At 50.2% G+C, this 23,407-nt stretch overlaps 1 protein-coding gene across 1 annotated transcript in view; it reads left to right on the top strand.

Annotated features, from left to right (window-relative positions):
• rce1a (Ras converting CAAX endopeptidase 1a) overlaps positions 1-21,570 on the top strand; it is a 28,616-nt gene extending 7,046 nt beyond the window's left edge. Inside the window, exons 2-8 of the mRNA XM_056300232.1 lie at positions 160-262; positions 10,372-10,455; positions 15,807-15,885; positions 20,130-20,297; positions 20,550-20,621; positions 20,722-20,784; positions 21,097-21,570. Coding sequence (XP_056156207.1) covers positions 160-262; positions 10,372-10,455; positions 15,807-15,885; positions 20,130-20,297; positions 20,550-20,621; positions 20,722-20,784; positions 21,097-21,326 — 799 coding nt within the window. The 3' untranslated portion in view covers positions 21,327-21,570. The remainder of the gene's footprint in view (positions 1-159; positions 263-10,371; positions 10,456-15,806; positions 15,886-20,129; positions 20,298-20,549; positions 20,622-20,721; positions 20,785-21,096) is intronic.
• Positions 21,571-23,407: the final 1,837 nt, after the last annotated feature.

Raw genomic sequence — 23,407 nt, 5'->3', positions numbered from 1 at the left:
ATTCTGGCAGGTGCTCAGTTAGTGGTGACTGTTCGGGTTTTCTCACCGCTGCACTTTGTTGATGATCTGTTTTGACCTCTTTGTTTTCTTTTCTCTCTCTCCTTTCCGTCTATGCCATCCCTCGCTCCCTCTGCCCCTCTTCATCACTTTTGTCCCCAGGGATCACCCAGCTGTGATAAAGAGGCGCTTCACAAGTGTACTGATTGTATCTGCCCTGTCACCCCTCTTTGTGTGGGCATGGAGGGAATTCACAGGAGTCAGGGTAGGTCTCTGGGTCATCGCCAGACATCGATACGGACATTTCTTATGACTACAAGTGCACGTTTTGTTTCGGGCTGCTCATCGGAGACCAGTAACAAGATGTGCTGGGTGTGCATGCTTATGAAAGGATAACTAATGGGCCAGTTCCCCTACTTGTAGAGACTTTAATGCACCCTGAAACCGATGTAGCTGTATTGTCCATGTGTTCACTTAATTTCCATAAAGCAGATATTTCAGTCCTTATTCTGATGTCAGTTTGGTGCCTGTTCAATGGCGACAACCACGAAATGTGTGCTGCAGGCAATGTAAGTGGACTTGCTTATCATATCATATTTACATACATTATGTAAATAGTAGGGCGGCAAGGTGGCACAGTGGTTAGCACAGTCACCTCACAGCAAGAAGGTCCTGGGTCCGAGCCCCGGGGTAGTCCGACCTTGGAGGTCGTCCTCTGTGTGGAGTTTGCATGTTCTCCCCGTGTCTTGGTGGGTTTCCTCCGGGGGCTCCGGTTTCCTCCCACAGTCCAAAGACATGTAGGTCAGGTGAATCGGCCGTACTAAATTGTCCCTAGGTGTGAATGTGTGAATGTGTGTGTGTGATGGGCTGGCGGCCTGTCCAGGGCGGCCTGTCCAGGGTGTCTCCCCGCCTGCCGCCAAGTGACTGCTGGGATAGGCTCCAGCATCCCCGTGACCCAGAGAGCAGGATAAGCGGTTGGGATAATGGATGGATGGATGGATGGATGTAAATAGTGAGTATATCGCTCAGAAGTGATCGACCAAGTATAGCTTCAGCAAAGTCTTCATTTTGTTTTGTTTTTGTTGCTTGTTCCTCTTTTCTCTTTGAGTTTCAGTGCACCTCTCGTTTAATAATTCAACTTCAGTCATGCAAAATATGAGATTATAGTCCAGTTTATTTGTATAGCTCAAAATCACACGGTCGTCCCGAAGGGCTTTGCTGTCAGTACAAATATACAACAATATACGACAATAGACGGACCCTCTATGCTTGTACCCTAGACCTGAATGAGGAAAATCTCCACAAGAAAAACCTCATCAGGAAAACAAAAGGCACGTAGCTCGTAGGGATGAATAAACAATACACGGGCATAGGAAGAAGCCAGAATTCAGCCGCACCAGGAGGATTCAAACGCTTGAGAAGAAAAGTACGTTTTGAGCCGGGACTTAACAGAGTGGCTGGAGGGGGCAGATCTGATAGGGAGGGAAATGCTGTTCCACAGTCTACCGGCTGCAGCCGCAAAGGCGTGGTCACCCCTGAGCTTAACTTTAGATGGTGGGACAGCCAGGAGTCCCAAGCCAGCCGACCTGAGGGACCTGGAGGTGGACTAGAGGGTTAAAAGGTCTGCGATATAGGTAGGGGGCCAGCCCATTTAGGGCTTCATAAACAAACAGGAGAAGCTTAAAATCAATTCTGAACTGCTTAGGTGGAGAGGGGCCAGGATAGGGGTAATAAGGTCTCTCTTGCGGGTACCTGTCAGGAGCCTGTGAAGGAGCCTGTGAAGAGGGTGCAAGGCAAACTCAGTGAATCTGTGACCATCCAAGACAACGTCGGGAACCCCAAAGAGGAAGTGAAGAGCTGGCGGGACCCCGCGCCACGAAAGTAGCTCTGCTCAGTGGGGCCCTGCAGAGAGAATAGACATCGCATGAGAGAGAGAGAGAGAGAGAGAGAGAGAGAGAGAGAGTGCACACGTGCTCAGAGATACAATCAGAAGGGTAGAATGGTGCGATTCATTCAAAAGAAGTTCAGGAACATTCTAGTCAGCAGGTTAAAACCAAGAGATGAGACCTACAGTTATGAATACACTGAGACTGACAGCCTCCCAAGAGAGGATGGCTCAGGAGGAAGTCAAACTGCCAAGGAGATGAACCGGCTAGCTGGAAGCTAATGAGAACAGAGGGCTTTTCAGTGTAGACGTGAAAGAGTCTACAGAGTCAGATTCTCTGTGGGCTGGGAGACTATTGCAAAGAAAGGGGTCACGGTAAGAGAAGACTCTGCAGCCTGCAGACTTCTTTTTAACTCGGGAGGACAGAGAGGACGCCGTCACTTTGAGAATGGAGGGCACGGGAAGGTACACAAGGCTGTATGAGATCTGCCAAATTCCCCCCTTTTTCTCTCCAATTGTACCTGACCAGTTACCCCACTCTTCCAAGCTGTCCCGGTCGCTGCTCCACCCCCCTCGGCCGATCCGGGGAGGGCTCAGACTACCACATGCCTCCTCCGAGAGTCACCAGCTGCTTCTTTTCGCCTGACACTGAGGAGTTTCACCAGGGTGACGTAGCATGTGGGAGGATCACGCTGTTCCCCCCCCAGTTCACCCTCCCCCCTGGACAGGTGCTCCGACCAACCAGAGGAGGTGCTAGTGCAGCGACCAGGACATATACCCACATCCGGCTTCTCACCCGCAGACACAACCATTTGTGTCTGACCAAGCCGGAGGTAATGCGGGGATTCGAACCGGGATCCCTGGCCCATTAAGTATTTCATAGGTTAAAAGTAAAACTTTAAGTTGTTCGGGTAGCGTGGCGGTCTATTCCGTTGCCTACCAACACGGGGATCACCGGTTCGAATCCCCATGTTGCCTCCGGATTGGTCGGGCGTCCCTACAGACACCATTGGCCGTGTCTGCGGATAGGAAGCCGGATGTGGGTATGAGTCCTGGTCGCTGCACTAGCGCCTCCTCTGGTCGGTCGGGGCACCTGTTCAGGGGGAACTTGGGGGGGAATAGTGTGATCCTCCCACGCGCTACGTCACCCTGGAGAAACTCCTCACTGTCAGGTGAAAAGAAGCGGCTGGTGACTCCAGAGGGGGTGGAGTAGCGACCGGGACGGCTCGGAAGAGTGGGGTAATTGGCCGGGTACAACTGGGGAGGAAAAAGGGGGAAAATCCGAGAAAAAAAGTAGGACTTTCAAGTCAGATGAATAGCATGAACGGGGATCCAGTGAAGGGAGGCTGAGTCGGCATGACCTGGTCAAACATTTTTGTTTTAGTTAATATTCTAGCAGCAGCATTGGGAACCAGCTGAAGGTTTTTAGTGCGTGGCAGGCCGGGAAAAGGGGGCACTGCAGTAATCTGGTCTGGATGAATCAAAAGCATGGATCAGCATCTCGGCATCAGCCACGGACAGAAAAGACCGAGTTTTCGCGGCGTTTCATCGGTGGAAAAAAAGAGGTCTTGGTGACTTCTCTAATAGGAAATTGAAAAGATAGTGATCGATCAAACATCCCACCACGATTTGTGGCTGTGGAACCTTTGGAGGTCGCAGTTGTCAGGAGATGCTGTTATACTGAAACACCAGCTGCTCGATAGACCGAATTTACCAGTTAATAAGTCATGCCAGTGAATATTTGACCATCCATCCATCCATCCATCCATGCATTATCCCTGTCGGGGTCGCAGGGATGCTGGCGCCTATCCCAGCAGTCATTGGGGCGGCAGGCGGGGAGACACCCTGGACAGGCCGCCAGGCCATCAGAGAACGTTAATTGCTGTGCGCCCATGTCGGTGAAGCTCATCAAATGAAATGAAAAGATATACACTGATGAGCCAAAGCATTATGACCACTCACAGCATACCTGTCAACCCCCCCGCCCCCCTTCCCCCTGGGATTCTCTGGTATTTTTAACCTTTCCAAAAAAAAGAAAAGGTCAGGGGTAATGCTGATGGTAGACATAACCACCGGGCGTATTCGATGTGTATGCTACATTCCCCTCAGGTAAGGCAGGTGGCAGTATGTAGAACACGAGCTGTAACATCTAGTGACAAGAAGTCATTCAATCAGACGGCATCCGTCAATAAGAAAAGACCAAGAAGAAGACCAAGAAGAAGACCAAGAAGAAGACCAAGAAGAAGAGAGCATTGATTCAAGGATGGATGAATGTGAGAGGGATGGAATACCCTCCAAAAAGGCTAAAAGTTTGTGCAGGTATCTCACTAAATGGGAGGGGCTTACCGGAACTTAGCGAAGAGCAGCGTCGGTCAAAGTCATGCTTTTTGTAAAATATGTCAGCATCACACACGCTTGCTTGCTTGCTGGTTGTCCATCGTGCCCGATGATGACCATCTTCTTCTCTTTGTGGGTCCTTTGAGGACTCAGATAGCAGAAGATACCTGCGCAGCAGAGATGGTTTTTAAAGTGGCATGAGGGGTGGGGCGCTTCTCCCAACGCCACATGACTTGATTGTAGAGGAGATGGTTCCGATGGCAAGGGGGATCCCTAGACGACCGGCACCTCCACACAACTGCAGGGGGGCTGCCGGAAATCCAGTTTTTCGGAAACCGCCTCGAAGCGTGCCGCCACAGCTTGCTTTTCTGTTGGGGTGAGCTCCCTTAGCCTTATGTCTTCCAGACTCACCCACAAGGCAGCGGGGCAGTGGTTGATAGGTGCCAGGGCGTGTCCACCAGGGTGGGCCTGCACACCATATCTCTGGGGCCCACTGCTGCTCCGAGATCCCCTGCCAAGTTAGCCTGGGGCCGCAAGACCCCAGTTACCACGTGTGGCCACGGGGAGGCCTGGCAGGAGTCTTGGTGAAGGAGAGGCTATGTACTGGCAAGGGAAGGCTAACACGCTAGGATGCTTCCCTATTCGCCACAGAGGCTAGCTAGCGGCAGCAAGCTAAGGGCAGGAAGGACACAAGCGGGTTGGAAGAACACATGCACCTTCCCTCCAACTACACACTGCTGCACTAGACGCATCACAACACCCTGTGTGTATGTACACACACACACACACACACACACACACACACTCCTTCTCAGAAGATGCTGAGGAATGCAAAGTGTGCGACCAATACAGGTACAAGTCCCTTGCAGATGCAAGAGACCCCCACAGCAAATAAAACGGTATCCTCCATCCATTCTCTCACTCATCCTGTCTCCCATCCGTTTCCGTAATCACCCTCCCCGACCAGTTGTCTCACTTACCAGTCGGCCTCTCTCAAAATCACAACTAAAGCATCATATGTAAGTGATGTGTACATATCCTCATTCAAGTAGTACACAAAGAAACGTGTAAGTACTGAGCTTATGTGCTCTTTTGTGTTTTCAGTTATATAATGCAGGGATGCTCACAGCATTTCACTTTCGGCCAGGTATCTGAATCCGTTTTCTCCCCAATTGTACCTGACCAATCACCCCACTCTCCGAGCCGTCCCGGTCGCTGCTCCACCCCCTCTGCCGATCCGGGGAGGGCTGCAGACTACCACATGCCTCCTCCCATACATGTGGAGTCGCCAGCCGCTTCTTTTCACCTGACAGTGAGGAGTTTCACCAGGGGGACGTAGCGCGTGGGAGGATCCCCCCAGTTCCCCCTCCCCCTGAACAGGTGTCCTGACCAACCAGAGGAGGCGCTAGTGCAGCGACCAGGACACATGCCCACATCCGGCTTCCCACCCGCAGACACGGCCAGTTGTGTCTGTAGGGACCTCCCACCCAGCCGGCGGTAACACGGGGATTCGAACCAGGAACCCGGATGCCCTGGGTATCTGATTCTGACCACCTAATTGTAGTCACCTACTTAATTAATGTAGGAACTAGTTAACCCACTCCTTGTTGCACTGATATTTTAAATAAAGTGGGGGTTTTGGGGTACACTGTGTGTACCCTTGTCTAAATGGTAGGGGTATGTGGACAGTGGTGGTGATGGGGGGGGGGGCAATGGAAATGTTCCCTATTTCTCAAATCCCAATGTTGACAGGTGTGACTCACAGGTGAACCGAATAACGATCATCTCCAAACAAGGGCACATGTCAAGGTCTGGGTAGACTAGATGGTTGGCAAACAGTCGGCGCTCGTACCAGCGTGTTGGAGGCAGCAGAAACGGGCAGGAGTGAAGACCTGAGCGACTTTCACAAGGCCCCGATTGTTGTGGCCTGACGACTGGGTCAGAGCATCTCTGAAGCAGCAAGGCTCGTGAGGTGCTCCCGGTCAGCGTTGACGAGTCCCTACCGACAGTGGTCCGAGGAGGGGCAAACGTTGGGCACCCGAGGCTCGTCAATGCGCGGTGGCAATGAAGGCCATCCCGTCTAATCTGAACCGACAGAAGGTCTACTGTGGCACAAGTCACAGAAAATGTTAATGAGGAGGAATGTGTCTCAACCCACGGTGCGTCGCCCCCTGCTGTGTATGGGGCTGCGTAGCCACAGACCAGTCAGGGTGCCCATGATGACTCTTGTCCACTGTCGAAAGTGCCTACAATGGGCACGCAAGCCTCGGAACTGGACCTTTGAGCAGTGGATGGTCGCCTTGTCTAATGAGTCCATTTTCTTTAAGATCATGTGGATGGTTGTGTACGTGTGCGGCATTTACCCGTTGATGTTATGGCACCAGGTTGCACTGAGGGAAGACGACAAGCCAGTGGAGGCAGTGTGATGACTCCTGGCAGTGTCCTGCTGGGAAACCCTGGGTCTGCCCACATGAATGGGCAGACCCAGGGACCAGGCTCTCCCCTTCATGACCTGGTGGTGTGGTCTTCCCTGATGGCAGTGGCCTCTTTCAGCAGGATAATGCTCCCTGCCACGCGGCACACATTGTTCGGGAAAGGTTTGAGGAACACGATGACGCGTTCAAGGTGTTGTCCTGGCCTCCAAGTTCTCCAGATCTCAGTCTGATTGAGCATCTGTGGGATGTGCTGGACCGACGAGTCCGATCCACGGCGGCTGCACCTCGTAACTTACAGGACTTGGAAGGATCTGCTGCTAATGTTTTGGTGCCAGATACCACAGGACAACTTCAGGGGTCTTGTAGAGTCCATGCCTCGGCGGGTTGGTGCTGTTTTGGCGGCACACAGAGGCCTAACAGCATAACAGGCTGGTGGTCATAATGTTTTGGCTCATCGGTGGAAGTGTCCTTACTGAACGCGTCATCACAGCAGGGGGCTAACAAAACAGATGTTTAGTAGCTCCGATATTCCTCCCAACACTTTTCACTTATTTGTTCATTTACCACAGCTGAGGTGTTATTTGGATATAAGGGACGTGTGTTCAAGCCCGCATCTGCCGTCTCGTATGGAACGTGTCCTTTATTTGACACGAGGTAAACTCGGAGATGGTCTACACGCAGGCCAAACGTGAAACCATCACACAGGTATTTTGCCACTTGTCTCATGTCACTGAGGTAGTAAAGTTTTCCAAGGCATCCGGGTAGCGTAGCGGTCTGTTGCGTTGCCTACCAACGCGGGGATCGGCGGTTCGAACCCCCGTGTTACCTCCGGCTTGGTCGGGCGTCCCTACGGACACAGTTGGCCGCGTCTGCGGGTGGGAAGCCGGATGTGGGTAGTCTTGCAGCCCTCCCCGGATCAGCAGAGGAGGTGGAGCAGCGACCGGGACGGCTTGGAAGATTGGGGTCATTGGCCGGATGCAATTGAGGAGAAAATGGGGGAACAAATCCAAAAAAGAAAGAAAATAAATGTAGTTTGTAAGGAGAGGATAAAAGCTGTTTGGTGTTGGTGCACTCCAGTTTAGGAGAGGGGGTTTGTTCTGGGTTAACGGCACTCACTCCAGTTTAGGAGAGGGGGTTTGTTCTGGGTTAACTGCACTCACTCCAGTTTAGGAGAAGGGGTTTGTTCTGGGTTAACGGCACTCACTCCAGTTTAGGAGAAGGGGTTTGTTCTGGGTTAACTACACTCACTCCAGTTTAGGAGAAGGGGTTTGTTCTGGGTTAACGGCACTCACTCCAGTTTAGGAGAAGGGGTTTGTTCTGGGTTAACTACACTCACTCCAGTTTAGGAGAAGGGGTTTGTTCTGGGTTAACGGCACTCACTCCAGTTTAGGAGAAGGGGTTTGTTCTGGGTTAACGGCACTCACTCCAGCTTAGGAGAGGGGGTTTGTTCTCGGTTAACTGCATTCACTCCAGTTTAGGAGAAGGGGTTTGTTCTGGGTTAACGGCACTCACTCCAGTTTAGGAGAAGGGGTTTGTTCTGGGTTAACTACACTCACTCCAGTTTAGGAGAGGGTGTTTGTTCTGGGTTAACTACACTCACTCCAGTTTAGGAGAGGGCGTTTGTTCTGGGTTAACTGTACTCACTCCAGTTTAGGAGAGGGGGTTTGTTCTGGGTTAACTGCACTCACTCCAGTTTAGGAGAAGGGGTTTGTTCTGGGTTAACTACACTCACTCCAGTTTAGGAGAAGGGGTTTGTTCTGGGTTAACGGCACTCACTCCAGTTTAGGAGAAGGGGTTTGTTCTGGGTTAACGGCACTCACTCTAGTTTAGGAGAAGGGGTTTGTTCTGGGTTAACTACACTCACTCCAGTTTAGGAGAGGGGGTTTGTTCTGGGTTAACTACACTCACTCCAGTTTAGGAGAAGGGGTTTGTTCTGGGTTAACTATACTCACTCCAGTTTAGGAGAGGGGGTTTGTTCTGGGTTAACTGCACTCACTCCAGCTTAGGAGAGGGGGTTTGTTCTCGGTTAACTGCATTCACTCCAGTTTAGGAGAAGGGGTTTGTTCTGGGTTAACGGCACTCACTCCAGTTTAGGAGAAGGGGTTTGTTCTGGGTTAACTACACTCACTCCAGTTTAGGAGAGGGGGTTTGTTCTGGGTTAACTACACTCACTCCAGTTTAGGAGAGGGGGTTTGTTCTGGGTTAACTACACTCACTCCAGTTTAGGAGAGGGGGTTTGTTCTGGGTTAACTACACTCACTCCAGTTTAGGAGAGGGGGTTTGTTCTGGGTTAACTGCACTCACTCCAGTTTAGGAGAAGGGGTTTGTTCTGGGTTAACTACACTCACTCCAGTTTAGGAGAAGGGGTTTGTTCTGGGTTAACTACACTCACTCCAGTTTAGGAGATGGGGGTTTGTTCTGGGTTAACTACACTCACTCCAGTTTAGGAGAAGGGGTTTGTTCTGGGTTAACTACACTCACTCCAGTTTAGGAGAAGGGGTTTGTTCTGGGTTAACTACACTCACTCCAGTTTAGGAGATGGGGGTTTGTTCTGGGTTAACTACACTCACTCCAGTTTAGGAGAGGGGGTTTGTTCTGGGTTAACGGCACTCACTCCAGTTTAGGAGAGGGCGTTTGTTCTGGGTTAACTACACTCACTCCAGTTTAGGAGAGGGCGTTTGTTCTGGGTTAACTGTACTCACTCCAGTTTAGGAGAGGGGGTTTGTTCTGGGTTAACTGCACTCACTCCAGTTTAGGAGAAGGGGTTTGTTCTGGGTTAACTACACTCACTCCAGTTTAGGAGAGGGGGTTTGTTCTGGGTTAACTGCACTCACTCCAGTTTAGGAGAGGGGGTTTGTTCTGGGTTAACGGCACTCACTCCAGTTTAGGAGAGGGGGTTTGTTCTGGGTTAACGGCACTCACTCCAGTTTAGGAGAGGGGGTTTGTTCTGGGTTAACGGCACTCACTCCAGTTTAGGAGAGGGGGTTTGTTCTGGGTTAACTACACTCACTCCAGTTTAGGAGAGGGGGTTTGTTCTGGGTTAACTACACTCACTCCAGTTTAGGAGAAGGGGTTTGTTCTGGGTTAACTACACTCACTCCAGTTTAGGAGAAGGGGTTTGTTCTGGGTTAACTACACTCACTCCAGTTTAGGAGAGGGGGTTTGTTCTGGGTTAACTACACTCACTCCAGTTTAGGAGAGGGCATTTGTTCTGGGTTAACTACACTCACTCCATTTTAGGAGAGGGGGTTTGTTCTGGGTTAACTACACTCACTCCATTTTAGGAGAGGGGGTTTATTCTGGGTTAACTACACTCACTCCATTTTAGGAGAGGGGGTTTGTTCTGGGTTAACTGCACTCACTCCAGTTTAGGAGAGGGGGTTTGGTCTGGGTTAACTACACTCACTCCAGTTTAGGAGAGGGGGTTTGTTCTGGGTTAACTGCACTCACTCCAGTTTAGGAGAGGGGGTTTGTTCTGGGTTAACTGCTTACATCCCATCTGCAGACCTGGTCTGCAGCTCCTGCAGCCAGGAAGTTCTAACTGGTGATGATTGAAAAGTGTACCTGGGTTTATTTTTGTGCTGTGTTCAACCCAGTTTTAGTTCATGAATTTGCCTTGCACTTATCCGTGTGTGTGTGTGTGTGTGTGTGTGTGTGTGTGTGTGTGTGTCTGTGTGTCTGTGTGTCTGTGTGTGTGTTCTGTATCTCTCATGCCAGCCTGGCCCGTCTCTGCTGGCTCTGATGGGGATTCACTTGGAGGGCCTGATTCCTGCGGTCGTACTGCCTCTGCTGCTGACCATGGTAATGCATCATCTTCATCTGTGTGTTGTACATCCAGAGACGTGTTGTACTCTGTCCCTTTTGATTGTGTTTGTTTGTTTGTTTTTCTCAAGAGGATGATGAATAACTTGAGATCTGTGTAGGTAATGACACTGTATATGATTTGGCTAAAGCATGTGTCTGTGGATTGTTGCACCCCAGCTGGTGGCGAAGACGACGTACAGTTTCTCCAACAAGAGCCAAAGAATTGTTGGGTGACTGCTGTCTGACTAACGGCTCATTAAGACTCCTCCAACTGTCGGGGCATCCGGGTAGCGTAGCGGTCTATTCCGTTGCCTACCAACACGGGGATCCCGGTTCGAATCCCCGTGTTACCTCCGGCTCGGTCGGGCGTCCCTACAGACACAATTGGACGTGTCTACGGGTGGGAACCAGGATGTGGGTATGTGTCCTGGTTGCTGCACTAGCGCCTCCTCTGGTTGGTCGGGGTGCCTGTTCGGGGGGGAGGGGGAACTGGGGGGAATAGCGTGATCCTCCCACGCGCTACGTCCCCCTGGTGAAACTCCTCACTGTCAGGTGAAAAGAAGCGGCTGGTGACTCCACATGTATGGGAGGAGGCATGTGGTAGTCTGCAGCCCTCCCCGGATCGGCAGAGGGGGCGGAGCAGAGACCGGGACGGCTCAGAAGAGTGGGGTAATTGGCCGAATATAGTCGGGGGGGGGGTAAAAGGGGGGGGCAGTCAGGGTAGGTTTGCTCGAGTACTTTAAAACCCGACCAACATTTACAGTAATTTTAACAGTCACCTCAAATCCCTGGCCAGCGGGACAGCACAACGCTCTGACTGTTTGACCAGTCACGTTGTAACAATACTGTAACTGTGTCAGCCATTTCATATTCCATCATTAAGAGACTTCCTTTAAGTGTTAATTCCTCATGTCTGGACATTTCTATAAATCTCTACAAACTTCCCAGCCTCGTCACAGAAAGGTTTCCCCTGGTAAACAGTCTGCACGCCCAACCTCTCTGCTCACTGCCACAGCATTCATATCACTATAGTAGCTTTGCAAGTCAGCAATTGCACAGTCACATTTGGAGTCCCCCCCACTTCCGCCCCGCATTTTCTCCCCAATTGTACCCGGCCAATTATCCCACTCTTCCTAGCCATCCCGGTCGCTGCTCCACCCCCTCTGCTGATCTGAGGGGGGCTGCAGACTACCACGTGCCTCCTCCCATACATGTGGAGTTGCCAGCCGCTTCTTTTCACCTGACAGTGAGGAGTTTCACCAGGCAGACGTAGCGCACGGGATGATCACACTATTCCCCTCCAGTTCTCCCTCCCCCCGAACAGGCACCCCGACCAACCAGAGGAGGCGCTAGCGCAGCGACCAGGACACTTACGCACAGCCACTTCTCTCGGGAGGTGGAGGGGCTCTGGGAAGGTTGAGGGGCTCTGGGAAGGTTGAGGGGCTCTGGGAAGATTGAGGGGCTCTGGGAAGGTTGAGGGGCTCTGGGAAGGTTGAGGGGCATGGCCTCGAGTTCACCAGACTCTTCGATAGCTAGTGGGCTCACTAACTTGCACAATGAGGCGAACCAACTATTTGAAAACAGACCGACTGATGATAATTCACTGATTGTCCAATCAAATAAGGGTGTTAGATGACACTTTATTACCAGAAACAGATTATTTTTCTGAATCATTTTTAAGCCTTTTCAGCCATCATTTGATAGGTGAAACCTGTATGCTCCTTGTTCATGACCGCACCTTGTAATTATGATTTATACGAGGCTCGAAATCTTCTCAGCTCTAAATTTTGTAAGATGTTATCTTTTGTGGCTCCCCTTTTAATTGTGGATATATTTTTGTGTGGCCTACCTTCATGGTTCTTAACTATTGTCTGCACAAAGCTGTAACAATTGGGTGAATGGTCAGTGCACTAAAGCCCGTTTTCTGTCAAGGCACACACATTTCTCAAGTCATTGATTAATGTTGGCCATACACTAATCAGCCAAAACATTAAAACCACTGACAGGTGAGTGATAACTTGATTATGTCGTTACCATGGCACCTGTCAAGGGGTGGGATGTAATAGGCAGCAAGAGAAAAGTCAGTTCTTGAAGTTGATGTGTTGGGAGCAGGAAAAATGGACAAGCATAAGGATCTGAGTGACTTTGACAAGGACCAAATAGTGATGGCTAGATGACTGGGTCAGAACATCTCTAAAACGGCAGGTCTTGTGGATTGTTCCCGGTATGCATTGGTCAGTACCTACAAAAAGTGGTCCAAGGAAGGGCAACCTGTGAACTGGCAACAGGGTCATGGGCGCCCAAGGCTCATTGATGTGCATGGGGAGTGAAGGCTAGCCCGTCTGGTCCGATCCCACAGAAGAGCTTCTGTAGCTCAAGTTGCTGAAAAAGTTGATGCTGGCTATGACGGACAGGTGTGAGAACACCCAGTGCATCACAGCTTGCTGTGTATGGGGCTGCATAGCCACGGATCAGTCAGAGAACCCATGCTGACCCATGTCCACCACCAAAAGCACCTACAATTTCCACGTGAGCATCAGAATTGGACCGTGAAGCAGTGGAAGAAGGTGGCCTGGTCTGATGAATCTGTTTTCTTTTACATCCCGTGGATGGCTGGTTGAATGTGCATTGTTTACCTCAAATTCATGCATTTTATCCAGAGGCCTATTTATGAGTCATTCAGGCACCTTGGTCTCTTTAGCACACTTGCCAAATTTAGTGCCAACAGCTGATAAATTGAACAAGCCTCTGGGTATTACTGTTTAAAACAGAACAAAACTAAACAAATTAATCAAAGATCCAGTCTGCTGGACTTTGGTGGTCCTGATTAAGATTTGTAGAGCCAGCGTAGCTCAATATATCTGCCCCATTTTGGGTCTGTGACACTTAAAAGTGTAGCAGTAGTAGCCATCCAAATTGTGTAATTTAGACCTTTCATCACAGCACCCTCATGTGGCTGATTGGAGTAACAACTGCTGGGCTTGTGGCACTTGTTTCTGTCATTATTCCAGTATACATGTGATCACCATAAATCAACTGAGTAAATTTAACAACTGCAGAAGAAAAATTGTAATAATTAACCAGTCTATATTATTAAGGGTCAAGCCCTGTAATCTTGAACCCAAATGATGATGATGATATTCCAATGTTAAATAACACTAATGCATGAAATACAGAAAATAGGACTTGCCACATTGAGGCTCCCTCACACAATGGGCCTCATTCATCAATCGTTCCTGCATACAGATTTGTTCTTACATACCTATGGGATTTTTCTTAGCTCTTCAGATTACATGACAGTCAGAAGCAAAGCCTGATGGTTATTTCTAATTCCTTTCCCCTAATCACAGAAAGGTGAATCAGTTCATCAGCGTTCACTCATCTAAGTGACTTCTTCAGTCCAAACTGACTGTAGGTATCCCCGCCCTTATAAACTATGCACTTCTCCTGGATCGCCACCATGCATGTACCAATGATCCCAAGAGCTATGCCGTCCGGAGCTTGGCTCCTGGTAGGATCACCCAAGGCAGATAGGGTGATGGGGAGGTTCCAGATGAAGCGCGATCCAACAAAGACCCCGATGGTGGAACTGGTGGAAGATGTCTCCAGGTCACAGCGGCAGTGAAGGTGGATGAAGGCTGCAAGAGAGGGTGATCCCAAATCGTCTTGGTTCTCCATGCCATTGGACTCTGACCACCCCCTGCCAAGGAACGCGTGGTGGCTGCAGGAGCATCAGCCACTCCACATAAAAAGTCCTGCAAGTACAAGGACCTAGAAGGACAGTCATACTCGACCCCAAGTGACTGCCGATGATAAACAATGCGGTGGCATAACGACCGAAAACAACTATCGGTTTCATGTTCAAGTTGCCGTGACCATTAACTGGAGTTGTGTCCAGATGAACTGGTTCACCTTTCTGTGGTGTCCTTACCTGGACTATTGAGCATGCATCAAGACATTTGACTCCTTCCTCCTAACATCTGTTGTCTACCTCTTGCAACGAGCAGTCCCCCAGGCTTACAAAGACATCAGCGCTAGCCAACTGGTGTCTATATGCAGGGGTTACTAGGTTCTGCACTGGTCTCTGAGACAGACTGCAGGGCTGCACATTTCCATGGGTGTGTAAGAACACATTTGTATGTACTTAGGAATAATTGATGAACGAGGTCCGTTGTCTCGTGCCGTTCCTCTTCTTCTGAATTAGAAAGCACTCGAATATGATTCATGAATAATTAATAGCAAAGGGGTACAGGTTTACGCGACCAGGAAGTCATTAGGTGCAGCATATCTTTTGAAACGGGTCCCTCGGTGTGAATACAGTTAAAGATGCCTTTTCCCAGTGAGTTTCCCTTAAGCTGATGTAGGGCTCTTAGATAAGCCAGGCAGTCCCAGCACTTGGCAAAACTGACAGTTGGCAAGGGGAAAGTTTATCACATTTTCCCTTCGTGGGCGTCCGGGTAGCGTAGCGGTCTATTCTGTTACCTACCAACACAGGGATCACCAGTTCGAATCCCCGCATTACCTCCGGCTTGGTCGGTTGCCCCTACAGACACAATTGGTCGTGTCTGCGGGTGGGATGCCGGATGTGGGTATGTGTCCTGGTCGCCGCACTAGCGCCTCCTCTGGTCGGTCGGGGTGCCTGTTCGGGGGGGAGGGGGAACTGGGGGGAATAGCGTGATCCTCCCATGCGCTACGTCCCCCTGGTGAAACGCCTCACTGTCGGGTGAAAAGAAGCGGCTGACGACTCCATGTGTATCAGAGGAGGCATGTGATAGTCTGCAGCCCTCCCCGGATCGGCAGAGGGGGTTGGAGGAGCGTTTGAGTCCCGCTGGCTGTGTTGGGCGGCTGGAGGAGAGCTTGAGTCCTGCTGGCTGTATTGGGCGGCTGGAGGAGAGCTTGAGTCCCGCTGGCTGTGTTGGTCGGCTGGAGGAGAGCTTGAGTCCCGCTGGCCGTGTTGGGCGGCTGGAGGAGCGCTTGAGTCCCGCTGGCTGTGTTGGGCGGCTGGAGGAGAGCTTGAGTCCCGCTGGCTGTGTTTGTCGGCTGGAGGAGCGCTTGAGTCTTGCTGGCTGTGTTGGGCGGCCGGAGGAGAGCTTGAGTCCTGCTGGCTGTATTGGGCGGCTGGAGGAGCGCTTGAGTCCCGCTGGCTGTGTTGGGCGGCTGGAGGAGAGCTTGAGTCCCGCTGGCTGTGTTGGTCGGCTGGAGGAGCGCTTGAGTCTTGCTGGCTGTGTTGGGCGGCCGGAGGGACTGCACACGAGTCGTGTCAGGGAGAACGGTGATTATTTGTTCTCGGGGAACAAGACGGGAGACTCTTACTTTCTTTCTCACTGTGTCCTCCCTCACTGCATCAGGTGCTGTTCCTGGGCCCCCTCATCCAGCTGGCCATGGACTGTCCCTGGAGCTTCATGGACGGCCTGCGGGTGGCCTTCGGTGAGACAGCTGACGCACAACATGTTGTCTTGTTTGTCCTGTTTTGTCTGCCATTACAGATCCTGAACACCACGCAGAGGAAAACACACACACACACACACACACACACCCATACTTGTCATGGTTGTGTAGTGACCGGAAGGTTGCTGGTTTGATCCTCGGCTCCTCCTTGCAAAGGCGTCGAGGTGTCACAGTGCAAGACACCGAACCCCTGACTGCCCCCGACTAGCTGGTTGTTACCTTGTACGGCTGGTACTCGGTGTACGAGAGAGTGTGTGTGTGTGTGAATATGAGGCATTCACTGACTGTAAAGTGCTTTGAGCGGCTGTTGTAGCCCCAAAAGCGCTACATGAAAGGCAGTCCATTCACTGCTGCTCCTGGCTGCTCCTGGCTGGCACCTCCCTGTTCAAGATGATATTTTAGTGCCAGTTCGACGCGTATTGAGCATTTTCAAATATATCGTGATGTCATTTTCCTTTTTTTGTGTTTTTGGTTGCATCCCCTCACATGTGTAGTTTAATGTGATGTGATGTAGTAATCCAGAGGGACTGCAGCGTGCTCTGACTCGAGGCTCATTACGTTCTGAAAGCTGGAAGGCTGAGTGTACTGCTCTGAGTAAACGTTCAAACCCAGACCCTCAGAGACGGGAGAAGTATTCAGTCAGACCTCGTCACAGCGTCTGTTCATCGTCCTTCAACACCGTGGTTCAGGGGAAGTGCGGCGGCACGGTGGCGCAGTGGTTAGCGCTGTCGCCTCGCGGCAAGAAGGGTCCTGGGTTCGAACCCCGGGGTAGTCCCAACCGTGGGGGTCATCCCAGGTCGTTTGCATGTTCTCCCCGTGTCTGCGGTGGGGTTTCTCGGGGTGCTCCGGTCCCCGGGCGCTGCACGGCGGCTGCCCGCTGCTCCTCGCTGCTCCTCGCTGCACAACTAGGATGGGTTAAATGCAGAGGAAGAATTGCCCCCACGGGGCTCAATAGAGTTTCTCTGAAGTCACATGCTGTGATGCTGAAGTGATGTTAGTTTGGGAGAAGGGTGTCGTTACCTGGCCACGATATGAGAGCAGGTAATCACAAAATCTCTTCAGCAGATGCTCCGTGCAGCCCAGATGGATGTTTTCCTCCTCCTTCACCTCCATCGTGGGTGGAAACAAGTCTCGGCGTCACACATTAGCAGATAAATGAACTTAAACAAACTAGATTCTGCCAGTATATATATATAATTACACACACACACACATATATATACTATATATATATATATATATATATATATATATATACACTACCGTTCAAAAGTTTGGGATCACCCAAACAATTTTGTGTTTTCCATGAAAAGTCACACTTATTCACCACCATATGTTGTGAAATGAATAGAAAATAGAGTCAAGACATTGACAAGGTTAGAAATAATGATTTGTATTTGAAATAAGATTTTTTTTACATCAAACTTTGCTTTCGTCAAAGAATCCTCCATTTGCAGCAATTACAGCATTGCAGACCTTTGGCATTCTAGCTGTTAATTTGTTGAGGTAATCTGGAGAAATTGCACCCCACGCTTCCAGAAGCAGCTCCCACAAGTTGGATTGGTTGGATGGGCACTTCTTGCGTACCATACGGTCAAGCTGCTCCCACAACAGCTCAATGGGGTTCAGATCTGGTGACTGCGCTGGCCACTCCATTACCGATAGAATACCAGCTGCCTGCTTCTGCTCTAAATAGTTCTTGCAAAATTTGGAGGTGTGTTTAGGGTCATTGTCCTGTTGTAGGATGAAATTGGCTCCAATCAAGCGCTGTCCACTGGGTATGGCATGGCGTTGCAAAATGGAGTGATAGCCTTCCTTATTCAGAATCCCTTTTACCCTGTACAAATCTCCCACCTTACCAGCACCAAAGCAACCCCAGACCATCACATTACCTCCACCATGCTTAACAGATGGCGTCAGGCATTCTTCCAGCATCTTTTCATTTGTTCTGCGTCTCACAAACGTTCTTCTTTGTGATCCAAACACCTCAAACTTGGATTCATCCGTCCACAACACTTTTTTCCAGTCTTCCTCTGTCCAATGTCTGTGTTCTTTTGCCCATCTTAATCTTTTTCTTTTATTGGTCAGTCTCAGATATGGCTTTTTCTTTGCCACTCTGCCCTGAAGCCCAGAATCCCGCAGCCGCCTCTTCACTGTAGATGTTGACACTGGTGTTTTGCGGGTACTATTTAATGAAGATGCCAGTTGGGGACCTGTGAGGCGTCTGTTTCTCAAACTAGAGACTCTAATGTACTTATCTTCTTGCTCAGTTGTGCAACGCGGCCTCCCACTTCTTTTTCTACTCTGGTTAGAGCCTGTTTGTGCTGTCCTCTGAAGGGAGTAGTACACACCGGTGTAGGAAATCTTCAATTTCTTAGCAATTTCTCGCATGGAATAGCCTTCATTTCTAAGAACAAGAATAGACTGTCGAGTTTCAGATGAAAGTTCTCTTTTTCTGGCCATTTTGAGCGTTTAATTGACCCCACAAATGTGATGCTCCAGAAACTCAATCTGCTCAAAGGAAGGTCAGTTTTGTAGCTTCTGTAACGAGCTAAACTGTTTTCAGATGTGTGAACATGATTGCACAAGGGTTTTCTAATCATCAATTAGCCTTCTGAGCCAATGAGCAAACACATTGTACCATTAGAACACTGGAGTGATAGTTGCTTGAAATGGGCCTCTATACACCTATGTAGATATTGCACCAAAAACCAGACATTTGCAGCTAGAATAGTCATTTACCACATTAGCAATGTATAGAGTGTATTTCTTTAAAGTTAAGACTAGTTTAAAGTTATCTTCATTGAAAAATACAGTGCTTTTCCTTCAAAAATATGGACATTTCAATGTGATCCCAAACTTTTGAACGGTAGTGTATATAATTATATATATAATTACCAGCCCTGTCAGTCATGTTTTGGGGTGTTTACAGTTATGGTAAAAGTGAATATGTCTCTCATAGCATGCTAGCGAGCTAACTTCTAAATTTCACGCGTTAAATTAGCATGAAAAACAGGAACGAAGGGGGTCTTGATTTGGTATTGGGGCAGAAGTCACTCTGTGCGTGTTTATTTGTGTGCTACACGTGTGAATTTGAGGCGCTTCACTGCACAATGGAAGAAAATGGAAAGAGATTTTTTTTTGGATTATCCATCTGGGCTGCACGGAGCAAATATGAAAGCTATTTTGCAAGTATTCCAATTTAAATAATGAGCCGGTTTAAATAGTAAGTCTCTGCTCCACCCGCTCTGCTCCACCCCTTCTGCTTTACCCGCTCTGCTCCACCCCCGCTGCTCCACCCCTTCTGCTGATCCGGGGAGGGCTGCAGACTACCACATGCCTCCTCCCATACATGTGGAGTCGCCAGCCGCTTCTTTTCACCTGACAGTGAGGAGTTTCACCAGGGGGACGTAGCGTGTGGGAAGATCACGCTGCCACCCCCCCGGACAGGCATCTCGACCAACCAGAGGAGGCGCTAGTGAATCAGCCAGGACACATATCTGGCCTCCCACCTGTAGACATGGCCAATTGTATCTGTAGGAATGTCCGACTGAGCCGGAGGTAACACGGGGATTTGAACCGGGATTCCCGTGTTGGTAGGCAACAGAATAGACCGCCACGCCACCCGGAGGCCTACTTTTGCAGTTTTACACTGAACAACTTTTCCCGGACCTCTACTGCTTTACAAATGTGTAAATTTAAATGTATACAAGTTGAATGCGTCTTTGTCAGAGATATAGGAAAAGACAGAGCCAGTTTTGTGTTGAGTCACAAAGGGATTAGTCGGGCGTCCGGGTGGCGTGGCGGTCTATTCTGTTGCCTACCAACATGGGGATCGCCAATTCGAATCCCCGTGTTACCTCCGGCTTGGTCGGGCGTCCCTACAGACACAATTGGCCGTGTCTGTGGGTGGGAAGCCGGATGTGGGTATGTGTCCTGGTCGCTGCACTAGCGCCTCCTCTGGTCAGTCGGGGTGCCTGTTCCGGGGGGAAGGGGAAACTGGGGGGAATAGTGTGTTCCTCCCACGCGCTACGTCCCCCTGGTGAAACTCCTCACTGTCAGGTGAAAAGAAGCGGCTGGTGACTCCACATGTATGGGAGGAGGCATGTGGTAGTCTGCAGCCCTCCCCGGATCAGCACAGAAAAAAAAAAACAAAAAAGAAGAAAGAAAGGGCTTAGTCCTTTCCCCTAACTAGCTTTGTGTCCCTGCTGTCCATCCTGCAGACCCCTGGTTCTGGACGTTGTGCTTCAGTGACATGCGCTGGCTGAGAAACCAGGTGGTGGCGCCGCTGACTGAGGAGCTGGTGTTCCGAGCCTGCATGCTACCCATGTTGGTGCCCTGCGCCAGCCCTTCAACCGCCATCTTCACCTGCCCACTCTTTTTTGGAGTAGGTGAGACTCTTTAGTCGGTCAGGCAGTTTTAATCCCAGGTATGGACAGAATGAGGACTTGGGTCTCACCGCTTGTGACCCAAGCCAGTGAAAATGTGTTGTGGTGGCTGTTGTCGTGACAGAACTAGCAGAAGTTGGTTGGGTTTGATGCTCCTATCTGGACTACCTGTTTTGCCCTCTCCCATAGAAAAACTAAAGTAAGAACCAGTATTTGCGTGATGCGGCTCTAATAACAGCGTTGCTGTCCTTGCAGCCCACTTCCACCATGTGATTGAGCTGCTGCGCTTCAGACAGGGGACCATGTCGGGGATCTTCCTTTCAGCAGGTAAAAATCCATACGGCCTATTCAAACATTCATGATGGGACTGGTTGAACATGCCGGGGAAGAGCTTGATGGTGGGCCGTGTTGCTCTCTTTCACCACAGTGTTCCAGTTTTCCTACACAGCCGTGTTTGGAGCCTACACTGCCTTCATATTCATCAGAACAGGTCAGCTTTACGGTGTATGTTAGACCTTCTTGTCCTGCATGGAGCACAACACCCTACGTAGTTCCCTCTAGTTATTGCTTAAAGTTTCCTGACTGTTCAGGTTCAGGTCCAGGTTGTCTGGTCCGAGTGTTCTGTCACGTGATGGTTGTGTGGTTAGTGGCTGTCGGCAGACTTAAAGGCGTGTTTGACCCCAGTGCTGTAACTTTTGGTCAAGTCAGCGCTAATGGTCACCGGGATCAAACCCTCATTTGGACTGTCAGTGCATATACCAGCTGTCATCTCTCTTTTTCTCCTCTTCTCTCTCTGTCGTAGGTCACCTGGTGGGCCCGGTTCTGTGTCACTCCTTCTGCAACTACATGGGTTTCCCTGCCATCAGCACAGCCCTGGAGCACCCGCACCGCCTCACCGTCCTCTCCTGTTACCTGCTCGGGGTCTTTCTCTTCCTTCTCTTCCTTTTTCCCCTCACAGACCCGGTCTTTTATGGCCTTCCCACCCCTGTTTGTACCCTGGCCTCCTCCCCAAGCGTGCTATGTGTCTCCTGACCCTTGTCGACTCTTGGCAATGTCACCTCCTCAGACCCGGTGGACCACTGCCACCGCCTCGACCACCAGCGTAACGGAGATATCAGAACTTCTTACAGGATTGTTGGGTGATGTCATGTCACGCCAGGTCCGCTCTGTACTGTCAGTGCTAACAGCCATGTAGCTACGCTACTCTACGCTGCCGCAGGGCAGTAAGGGTATCAAATGGCCATTCTCTACCGCATGGTAAACCTTAGGCAGTAAACATGCGGTCATACTGTAGGCTAATATAATACACAGGACTACGACACATTCTGATGAATAAGAAAATGTTTTATATGTGGAGAGATGTTAACATAAATGCTATAGTTTGTGAAAATTGATATTTATATGCATCTGCATGTTTCAGTGTTGGTAGTGTTTGTTGTTGAGGGTGGGTGGTGGAATTGGTTAGGGGTTATTTTTCCTCACGGTGGAGGCTAGCTCACTTTAATAAGCTCTGGCTGATTTCCGAGGCTCTTTACTCACATGTAGAGTAATGGCCCCCCCAAGTCGTTTTCTCACTCTCGCAACGCCAAACAGCTGGCCCACGACGCCGTTTGTCTCCTGAGCTCAGTGATCCTCAGCTAGCTTCCTGTTATCATTTCCAGACGCCTCGCTTATAGAAGCTTCCGGTTGCTACACCAGCATCTCCATCGTGTTCGTCTAATCGGTGTCCCAGCTGGTCATCAGTGTATGGAGCAGGAAGATGTGCGCTCATGTTGTCGTGTTTTGCTTTTGTTCTGCTTTAACTGCCTGTTAAATGTGGCGGGAAGCACCCTTCCAGAAGAGAAGGTTGTCTGGTTTTAGCCGTAACTCTCAGGTGTAGTCGTATGGCGACGGGAACGCTTTAAACCACTATTTTCAATGCTCTAACATGTGAACTTTTCAATACAAAGACCCAGGAAAGCGGTGTCGCTCACTCACACACTGACGCACACACACAGACTCGCGTGCACATATTGACTGTTGCTTCAGTACAGGACTTGTGAAGATGTTTGCAGACGACCTGCTCTTTGTGGTTACAGTCGTTGCATTACTTTTGTGTGCGACGAGCCCGGCGTCCTCCCCGTGTCTGCGGTGGGGTTTCTCTATTTATTTGACCGGAGACTATCGCAGCTCATTGCACTAGATGGGCCATTTGGGAGATGCTGACTGGAATGCACTAGAAGAGATGCCGGGGTGCGTTATTGATTCTAGGGGGTGGTGGTCTGTTTCGGATGATCATTCGTTCTTGGTCATTTGCCCCAGCCAGCCTCATTGCCCCTGTACGTATTATTTCCTTGCAATGCACAGACGGTTATTACCCAGTGGAACAGGCTCATTGTGTCTTTCTGTATTTTGTGCACTGGTTCTGGCTTGTTTACAGGACTAGATGTTGCAGCTGCTCCAGAGAGCCTGGAGAGAACTCCCGGACTGGTGGCAGGTGTCTTGCATAAACTATACTGTGAAGAAATGGGTCACTTGGATCTTCAGCAATAAATTATGTAGAGGGTGAAATCAGGGAGTTGTTGTGCTGGTGGGTTGAAATGAGCAACGGGGAAACGTCTGCAACCTTGCGGCGACGTCGCCTATCTTTTAAACATTAGACTGCGTCTACTTAATAACGCCACCAGATGGCGCCACATCTCTTTGGCAGTGTTGCGGGAGAGCCCTTGACACTGTTGGCTTACCTGACGTCAGTCATCTGTCAGCTGAATAAACAATTCCCCCTAACTTTTTTTGAACCCTGCTCTCCCCAAGATTATGTCCCCGTTCCAATCCGAAAGCTCGACGTACGAGAGGCCGGGAGAGCACTTGGACCCAATGGCGCCACACTCCCCCAGCTGCTTAGAGTTCTCTGACCACGTTAAGCATCGGTAGACCTGCTGCCACGCTCTGCCCCTCGCACCCCGCCATCCCCCCTGTTCTGGGTGCTGTGCATCTGAGACCATGCGTTGCTCTGCAATAACCGTAAGCTTCTTTTATCCATCTCACGTAGCGGCTGCATGGCTCTCGCTGCTGATCCATGTAGAAGACCTGGCGGCCCTAACTGCTTTCCATACATGCAGCTCTGCCAAACC

The sequence above is a fragment of the Lampris incognitus genome, chromosome 20, assembly GCF_029633865.1.
Source record: "Lampris incognitus isolate fLamInc1 chromosome 20, fLamInc1.hap2, whole genome shotgun sequence".
NCBI lineage: Eukaryota > Metazoa > Chordata > Actinopteri > Lampriformes > Lampridae > Lampris > Lampris incognitus.
Note: the sequence above shows the minus strand (reverse complement) of the source record. Positions and strands in the feature narration are given on the sequence as shown.